The 9,236-nt window shown below is 42.3% G+C and overlaps 1 protein-coding gene across 2 annotated transcripts; it reads left to right on the top strand.

Annotated features, from left to right (window-relative positions):
• Positions 1-3,688: 3,688 nt before the first annotated feature.
• On the top strand, positions 3,689-9,032 carry plp1b (proteolipid protein 1b). 2 transcript variants are annotated; one of them, XM_079283168.1, is made up of 7 exons: positions 3,689-3,828; positions 5,945-6,131; positions 6,234-6,390; positions 6,650-6,827; positions 7,100-7,173; positions 7,359-7,424; positions 8,130-9,032. In XM_079283168.1, the coding sequence occupies exons 1-7, from the start codon at positions 3,825-3,827 to the stop codon at positions 8,199-8,201; spliced, it is 738 nt and encodes a 245-aa protein (XP_079139294.1). In that variant the 5' UTR covers positions 3,689-3,824; the 3' UTR covers positions 8,202-9,032. The 2 variants fall into 2 exon arrangements, with proteins under 2 accessions (XP_079139294.1, XP_079139293.1); XM_079283167.1 differs by lacking the exon at positions 3,689-3,828 and adding an exon at positions 5,373-5,585.
• Positions 9,033-9,236: the final 204 nt, after the last annotated feature.

Here is a 9,236-nt window from a genome sequence, read left to right as displayed (position 1 = left end):
TAAGTGCTGTGCCAGAGAGTCCCACCCAGATTTTTAGTCTTTCTAGGAGTATGGCATGGTCGACGGTGTCGAATGCAGCACTGAGATCCAGTAACACTAAGACTGAACTTCTGCCATTGTCTATGTTTAAGTGGATGTCGTTGAAAACCTTAACAAGAGCAGTTTCAGTACTGTGGTGCTGTCGAAAGCCTGACTGGAAAACATCAAAGCAGTTATTTACGGCCAAGAAGTTGGTCAGCTGTTGGAAAACCGCTTTTTCAATTATTTTACTTAGAAATGGGAGGTTTGATATTGGCCTATAATTTTTCATCGTTGCAGAGTCTAAACTAGCCTTCTTTGGGAGCGGTTTAATAACTGCAGTTTTTAGGGCTTGTGGGAAGACACCTGAGAGAAGGGATGTGTTTACAATTTGTAAGAGATCAGTGGTCATGCAGTTTGAAATATTTTTGAAAAAGTGTGTTGGTAGAATATCCAAGCAGCAGGAGGATGACTTCAGATGTTGTATAATGTCTTCTAGGCTTCTACGGTCGATTGAATGAAATTGTGTCATGATATTTGAATGGATGTTATTCAGAGATCGGGACAACACATATCCTGTGGTTGGTGTGGAGGCACTGACTGCTTGTCTAATTTTCAGAATTTTGTCAGTAAAAAAGGAGGCAAATTGATTGCATGCCCAGGTGGATTGGAGCTCAGCAGCTACCGACACTGGAGGGTTTGTTAGCCTGTCGACGGTAGCAAATAAGGCGCGTGTATTGTTCTTGTTTTTGGTTATGATTTCAGAGAAGAATGACTGCCTTGCATTTCTAAGTTCCAAATTATAATTGCGAAGTCTCTCTTTATAGATGTCACAGTGAACCTGGAGATTAGTTTTTCGCCACCTGCGCTCAGCTTTCCGACACTCTCGTTTCTCTATTTTGACCAGCGTAGCATTTCTCCAAGGAGATCTTTGCTTACCCGAGACAACCTTCACTTTAATGGGTGCAATGGCATCAACAATATTTTTAACTTTAAAATTGAAGCCATCTACAAGCTCATTGACTGAGAGGCAAAAGAAGGCTGGTGTGGAGGAGAACTTCTGAATAAATAGTTCACTGGTGTTTTCAGAGATGTAACGCTTTGTCACAACCTTGGTTTGGACATTTGTGTGCAAGGAGATTGCACTCTCAAAGAAAACACAGAAATGATCAGAGAGTGCAACATCAGTCACAGCCAGCAGAGTCTGAGATAAGCCTGAAAGACAATCAAACACGCAAGCAAATAGACACCCTGTTGGAGAAACACAGCTCAGTCCTCCGTTTGCTTCATCATGCCGTAAAACAAATAATTCAGGCACTCCCCGCGGGAGGTCATTGCCACTGAACTCACTTCTGACTGACGTGTTTTTGTCCTCCAAGTTCTTGTTTGTTTGTTTGGTGCCTGTTTGTTCGTTTTGTCACAAGATAACACACATTACCATAACAGGGATAGAAGGTGGTGCAATCAACGCATGCATATTACCACTTGCAGTGCGTAAATATTGGTAGATAGAAAATATCTATCACGCAGCAAACAATTACAAAAATGACTCAAAGATAGAGCACTGTGCCACATCACATATACGAACTGCACACACAGTCACATACATTGATGTATAGTACGCTCACAATGCAGTCACTGCTGTCCATGGTGCTGATCATGATATAGGTACAATTTTCAATGTGATTATGCTAAACATATATTGATATATGCACCATGATAGCAGTTGCTATACTTGCTCGGAGAGAGTAATGTGCTTAGTTCAAAATCAGTTCATGCATTAACTAATAACTGTCAGGCCGTCTCATTAAGAGTTACCCAATAATTCATCATCTGAGCTGCTCGCATCCCGACCACCATCTGCATCAGTTTTTGTGGAATATAGTTCATTCATAAATTAATGAATCTCTCTCTTCATGCCACCGAAGCCACCAAGTCTCCAAAACGTGTCCTCCCAATCCCGTCCTTTAACTTGTCAAAATCATTGCTAATTCACATCTCAAAAGTAAAGCTGAACCATTCTACACTCCATGTACTGTACCGAGGTTAATTAATGCTACCCGTCTCTTTTTTCTCTCTCTCTCACATATTTTTTTCAAAGATTTCAAAGGCATCATTCCTCTCCGCTCTCTCACTTCCTGATCTCATTACTTCTTTTCTATATACTAATTACTTCGTGTGTCATTATTCTGTTTTTCTTGGAGACAAAAGGCTACAGACTGTAAACTCACACCAAGCAATTCACCAATCCACAAGGCTATTATTTTGTGAACAAATGTCACATCCCGGTCCCGTGTTAGTTAAGTTTTCTTATTTCTTCAGTATTCGTCTCATTTCCTGTTTTATTTCGGCATTTACTTGTCGTCTCTCTCGTTTCAGTGTCTTCACTTCCCGCACTTGTGCGTTTCCCGCCTGTGTGATGCACTGCCCCGCCTTGATTGGCTTCACCTGCTCCTGATTACCCTTCCTCCCTTGTGTGTTTAGTCCGTTCTCCCTTTTATCTGTTCTCTGTTCAAGAGTTAGTCTCTAGTGTTTGATCTGTTTTGGGATTTTTGGACTTAGACTCAGCCTTATGGTTTGGTACTTTGGCCTTATGCTGACGTATCCCCTGTTTACCAAACCCTGCTTCAGTAAACAGTTTTTACCTACGACTGATCTGTCCCCCGAGTCTGCTTTTGAGTCCTTTTGCCCATTGGTTTAATATTGACACCATCTTAAGAGGAGTGAATCCATGTTCAACAACAGATCAGTCGCTCAAATGTGCTGATTTGCAAAGGGAGATGACTGTTATTATCTGGCCCAATTGGTGGTGTGATTGTTGTCTGTAGCTCCCTTGTGGTTTTTAACATTTATGTCCATTTTGTCATGGGCTTCAAATGGGGAAGCAAAAATAGGATGAGGGACTTCTCCTAGAAAAAAAAATAAAGAAAATGGTGTTTTCTCCTGCTCCACACTGGCTCCTTTGTACTGAACCCGGCTTTGACATCAACTGGGTCAAACATGAGGGAGGGAGGGAAGGAGGGCAGCAGCTGGACCCGACCGTCAATGTCACCCTTGTTGGGCAACTTCATCGATGTCAGTCACCGGCGATACGATTTATTTCACTCTTTTGTCTGTGCGTACCTCTCATCGCTGTGTGTTTCTCGGGACGCTGCTCTGAGGGCCCTGAGACCTGCTTGTTGTATCTTGCTGACATCTAGCATGTGCATGTGCAGACAGACAGCACATGCATGTTGACGATAAACAGTTAATGAAGTTAATGAAATACAGCCTTCAAATCAACATGTGCAATAATTAAACACCTCTGAGGTTAAGACATGTAAAGATGTAAGGACAGCTGTGGTAGATCATTTGTGTTGTACATATAAATAAAGAAAACTGTGCAGCTTTGCACTTAAAAATAGATTGGATGTATCAACTGATATCTCTGTAATCTTTGTGTGCATGCAAAAACTACCATTTCTACTAAATTACCCACATTTGTTTGCGTAATCAAAAGAATTCAAGCATCTCAAAAACAGTAAATATCACCAAATACCAAGAAACAAAACTCATAACAGAATTTATAATCCACTTTCTGTCCCCAGTTCTGAACCCATGGCTCCATAAATAATGACTGGCAGCTGAAATGGGACTTTGTGACTTTAAGATGTGAGTCGGGGAGATGTGGTCTATCTGTTGTTGATGAGACAAAAGCGCGAGTCAGATTCATATAGGAGTGGCGGGGAATAACTTCTCATATCCTCATATCACAGTCACAAAGCGACCCAGCAAAACTTCAATAACCCCCACACTTCTCTCTGGACATGGGTGAGTGCACAGAATCTTTAATAACTCTTATCATCTATTATTAATGTGATTTGAAAATGTGAATTTCAATAACTTACTAATGTTGCCTTTAATATATCATTTCTGTCCATGTTGCCCTTGTCCACTGTGGGCAAGATTTGCTGCAATTTAATCCTGTTTTTCCATTCAACAAATGCATTTTGAGATCCACAGATGGATCACTGATTCAGCACTGATTTACCCTTGTATTTAATATGCTGTAATTTAACATACAATGGTGATTTCATAAGACTGAAAAGGAAGGCTCTGCTCAGGATTGCTTGCTTTTAAATAAAGACGGAACTCCCCGTTACCTCTTCTAACTCCTTTAACCACAAACAATGAGTGGAATCAGAGTGACTGACAGACATGGGCATTGACTCTCAACATGCCAAGGCCATGCCAGGTCAAAGAGGTGAAAAGAGGTCAGAAACTCCCACATGTCTCATGGGTATAAATTAGCAGATTTCCATGAGAGCTGTGGACCCAAATAACCTCTGCTGACCATTTTTTTTTCTCACTCACAAACTATCGCTCATGCTCAGAAGATTTTAGTCGCATTTTAAGTCGTGATTGGTGATCTGACATCTACTGTAAATGAGTTGAAATAAAGGCCATGATTGCCTTTATCACTTTATCACTGTAGTCACTGTTGCAGGGCACAGCTGAAGCGTGGGTGTCTGCAGGCACTATCATTTTTGGGGCTCGAGCAGTCTTCCTGCTGTTACTATTTATACTTTTGTAGCAGTTTGTTAAACTCACAGCCTCTTCCAACTAAAATCCAATAATTTGTGAAGTTGGCACGAGAGAGGATGGCGGTTTTATCTCAGACTAATGACTGCACGTGTGCTCTTATTTAATGTGTTTTATTGTAATGTTTGGTTTTGACCTAAAACCAAGACAATTGTCTCCCACGGGAGACAATAAAGTAACAATGACCTGAAATGATCCGAATTTTTTATCGCACTAACATAGTTTGGCCGCCTAAGAATTTCAAAATGTGTAGCGACAAAACTGAGTGGAGTTGTTGTTATTGTTGTTGTTGTTGCAGATATTCAAATTGCCCCCCCCCCCCTCTCGTTCACTATGCTTCTACCCACTCTTTCAACACTTGAACCCAGCCCCCGCCGGCATTGACACTCAGTGCCATGGTACCAGTCTCAGCCAGCTGTGGAGGGAGGATGGCCTGAGTAGTGATATTGACTATGGTGTAGAGACGGTCCTGGTGACCCTTCTGCCACCACATACTACTGTGTGTGTGTGTGTGTGTGTGTGTGTGTGTGTGTGTGTGTGTGTGTGCGCGCGTGTGCGTGTGTGTGTGTGTTTTGTGGCACCATGGTCTTTGTTTATTTAACATCGCTACCCTTTGTTCCTCCCTGATCATGGCAAAGACAATGGACATTGTATCTGCAGCCACAAAGAGAAGCTCTTTCTTCAGGCCCCTGAAGCCAGAGTTTCGCCACCATCTCTCTCTCTCTCTCGCCTGGTGACGCCTGTGACCGCTGGACAAAGAGGGCAGGACCAGAGTTAGTAGGGGCCGAGCTGTGAGGTGCTGGTACCAGCAGAGGAGCTTTAACATACAGATGAAGTCAGCGCGGAGACTTATTTTCCTTTAGCAACAGCTTGTAGACAGCACTGTACATCCCTGGTTGGCACTGGGATCTCTCTTGATTGTGGAGTACAGGATCAGAAGCAGCAAATGTTTCCGGTCAGGCAGCCTTGGCTTTGCAAAGCCTTAGGTGCTTCCCTCTATCCCATTTCTGCCAATGCATTTATTAACACTGGGGATATTTGCTACCTGCTTCAACAGAGAAGTGCATGAGGTTGTCGTGAAGTCAGCGGTGACTGCTTTTGTTTGGACGCTTAATTGGGAATCGCTGCTTGAACTCTTGTTTGTCACTAATTTTTTATTTTTTTTCTGTTGCTTTCTTGCCTGTTGCCGGGGTCTTGGTGTATGCTCATGGATTTGCTGACAGAGCGAGGCCTTTTTCATAGCTCCCCCACAGGGTGAAAGAGTTCCCCACCGTGGCGTAGATGTGTTGTGTGGTTATATGTGCGGTGTGTGCCGCCTGTGTGCTGATATATTATGCCCCCTCAGGTTGTTATGATTGCTGTATCCGGTGCATTGGGGCAGTGCCCTACCCATCCCTGGTGGCCACCCTGCTGTGCTATGCCGGCATGGCGTTATTTTGTGGCTGTGGGCATGAAGCGTTGTCCCAGACCGAGGTCCTCGTCGAGACTTACTTCACCCGCAACGTCCAAGACTTTGTGGTCATGGCCTCCTTGTGAGTGATGCTTCAATGAATTCTCTTTATTGTGACTTTTGGCCTCTGAAGAATGGGTTATTTTTGCTGTTTGACTTGACTGTCTCCCTGTGACTGTCCCAGTATCAAATACTTCCAGTACGTGATCTATGGCCTGGCATCGTTTTTCTTCCTCTATGGTATCCTGCTGCTGGCTGAGGGTTTCTACACCACGAGCGCGGTCAAGCAGACGTTTGGAGAATTCAGGAGCACCCACTGTGGCCGCTGCCTCAGCCTGACGGTGAGAACAAGGAGATGGGACGGGAGGGGGAGTAAAGCGGGAGGGTAAATATGATGTCATTGTTAAGATGCTGAATGCTGGTTTTATTCTCGCTCCTAAGTTGAATGAAATGTTCTTTATTTCAGCGATTTCTACACAGATTCATGACTTATGGTTCATAGCTGAATTTAATGACAGCACATTCATCACACTGAAACCTGGGCTCTTATACGCCACATCTCTGTGACCTGACGTCCTGCACTTTCTTATTTTTCGACAGTTTATCATAGTGACGTACATCTTGGCTTTCATCTGGCTGGCAGTGTTTGCCTTCTCTGCTATCCCAGTCTTCTTCTTGTTCAACATGGAGCAGACCTGCCACAACATAAACATCCTGGCTGAAACAACCCCCAGCATTAATCAGCACGGCTGGATTTGCATGGATGCCAGGCAGTATGGTGCGTTGTCCTTATAATGACTGACTGGCACATTCTCCACCTGACGAGAATGTGAATGTGTCCGTGAAAGCAAAGGAATTCATCATTGGGGAATGGATGCAAAACTGCTTGTTGAATAAGTTATGAAAATAATGAAGATAACTGCAGCTTCATCTAAATTTCTTCACGTCTGTGTCTCTGGCATGCTGTATGCAAGCAGGAACTTAAATGCGTCATAACTCATCGAGATTCAGCAATTGCAAGAGACACTTACGTCATTGTCTTCATTTAAGGTCTGCTTCCTTGGAATGCAATGCCAGGCAAGGCTTGTGGAATGACCCTGGCATCTATTTGCAAAACCAGCGAAGTGAGTAGCCGGATTCAATATTTCCTTTTGCACAGTTTTGTCTTGTGTCAGCATCCTCACGTTAAAACCAATGTGCAGAATCAGTGTAAAGTCTACTATATGAATGCATGTTGTGTGGTGTGTTAGCAAATGTTTTAATGCAATGATTATGAATATAACTAACCTGTGTTTGATATGTCTTACAGTTCTACGTCACCTATGACTTGTACATTGCTGCATTTGCTGGTGCCGGGGTCACTCTCTTGGCACTGGTGAGCAATTGCTTTGTCAATTTGCATGCTTTCTGGTTTGATTCAATATTTCATCTAAGATTGCTCTTGTTAACACTACCAGTTGAATCGCATGTAAAGGGTCAGTTTACCCACATTTTTAGTTGGTTAGGTTTAAAGATATGTGTCTCTTAGATTATTGCAGCCCCAATGCAATTGAAGTTAATGAAACGTGTTTTGTGGTCGTCAAAGCATGCAAAAATGACTTTCATCTCCTTCTGGGCCTTGCTATGAGCAGTTTTCAGTGGAAATACTTTCTTATTTTAGATTGTATTTGTTGACTCATTAAATCCATTCATGTACTTTGTTCTCCATGAGTTTCATCATACGATATTAATGAAAAAGAGAAAGAACATGATATAAGCATCATTTATAAATGCAAAGGTATGGAAAAAGAAAGAGGAAAGAAATAGTTCTCACAAAATATGCAGATTATCAGGAATAAAAGTCAGTTTTGAATGTGAGTACAATAAAAAGATATCTATTGGGTGGGCAGCAGAAATATGAAAAATTAATTTGTCAAACCCTGGACAACTCCAAACCTGCATGGTTAGATACCCTTTGAAGCAAGTAAGAAAATATGTTTGTGCGTTTTTTTGGGTGAATCGACCCTTTAAAAAGGTCACATATGTTAAAATGTTTTTCCTTTTTATTCTTCCCGCCTCCATCTCAATGTTCTCTTTGCAGTTTCTGTATCTGGCTGCCACCACCTACAATTACGCAGTCTTGCGGTTCCTGGGCAGGAAAGGCGTCCGCTAGGTGCAACACCTCGGTCCCAGTCTACAAAATCCTCTGGCTATGAAATGGAGAATGTCAACACTGGACTTCCATCCATCCTCTGGGAAAAAGCATCACCTGCTATAGTATTTCTTTAGACGTGTCTAATAACAGACGAATGTTTCTCATTGCTGTTTTGTATGAACAACAGACAGAGAGATGAAGATAATTCACACCCAGCTGCCTCGTCCTCAAGTCCTCCTCTCAGATGATTCTCTTAGCTTTGTTGTTCATTCCCCTCTCGCAGGTCGCGTCTCTCGTTGTTTTTGCGAAGCTAAATTGGTGCTGATGCTGTTGTCAGATCGTGATGTATGATGTTTCATGAATAATTAAGAGCAATGACAGCTTACCTTGCAAGCCATAACTGCATGCCTGCCATTCAGTGTTTACTGATGCAAAATGGTTCTGAGTGTGATTTTGCTGCTGCCTCATTATCTTGCGTATCTTGTGGAGCAACATTGTGTGAACTAAAGCAAGGGAGGCTGAATGTACCAAAGTTCTCTGCATGGGTTTGGTGCATCCTCTCATCTCCCTCTTGTGCTCTCACTCACAACACATGTACTTTGCATTCACTCATACTGCATTTTTGCTTCGTTTAAATGCCGCTGTGTAGGAGGGAAACAAAGACATGTATCCATTTTTTTCTGGATGTTTTTGGGTTGCTGCTTGAAATAAGCTGTTTTTATGTTGCTGAGGTGTTGATGCTTCAATAACCAGTGACTCATGTTTCAATTGTAGCCCTGCTACTGACTGAGCTGGGTTGTGTGTATGCTCATTTTTAATTAAGGCTGAATAAACAATTTTAATCATCAATCATTTGTGTTTATTTAAACATATACAGTATGTCACGATAGAAATCTTTCATGTTGATTGTATCTCATATAATCATCTTTGGCAATTACTACCAGATATAGTACGCTGTCACTTCTTTTCAGAATTATTACAATACAAAATGTTCTAAAAAAAACTTTCAGGACAGAGTACAGGGTGAGGACAAAAGCAGTGAGGTCCTCTGTC

This window comes from Melanostigma gelatinosum, assembly GCF_949748355.1.
Source record: "Melanostigma gelatinosum genome assembly, chromosome: 14".
Taxonomy (NCBI): domain Eukaryota; kingdom Metazoa; phylum Chordata; class Actinopteri; order Perciformes; family Zoarcidae; genus Melanostigma; species Melanostigma gelatinosum.
This window is presented reverse-complemented; position numbering and strand designations above follow the sequence as displayed.

Bases quoted from the DNA above. Each gene is read 5' to 3' on its own strand.
- plp1b (XM_079283167.1), top strand. From the start codon at position 5,546: ATGTTTCCGGTCAGGCAGCCTTGGCTTTGCAAAGCCTTAG. The intron at 5,586-5,944 runs GTGCTTCCCTCT...ATGCCCCCTCAG, and splicing joins TTGGCTTTGCAAAGCCTTAG to GTTGTTATGATTGCTGTATC. The intron at 6,391-6,649 runs GTGAGAACAAGG...ATTTTTCGACAG, and splicing joins GCCGCTGCCTCAGCCTGACG to TTTATCATAGTGACGTACAT.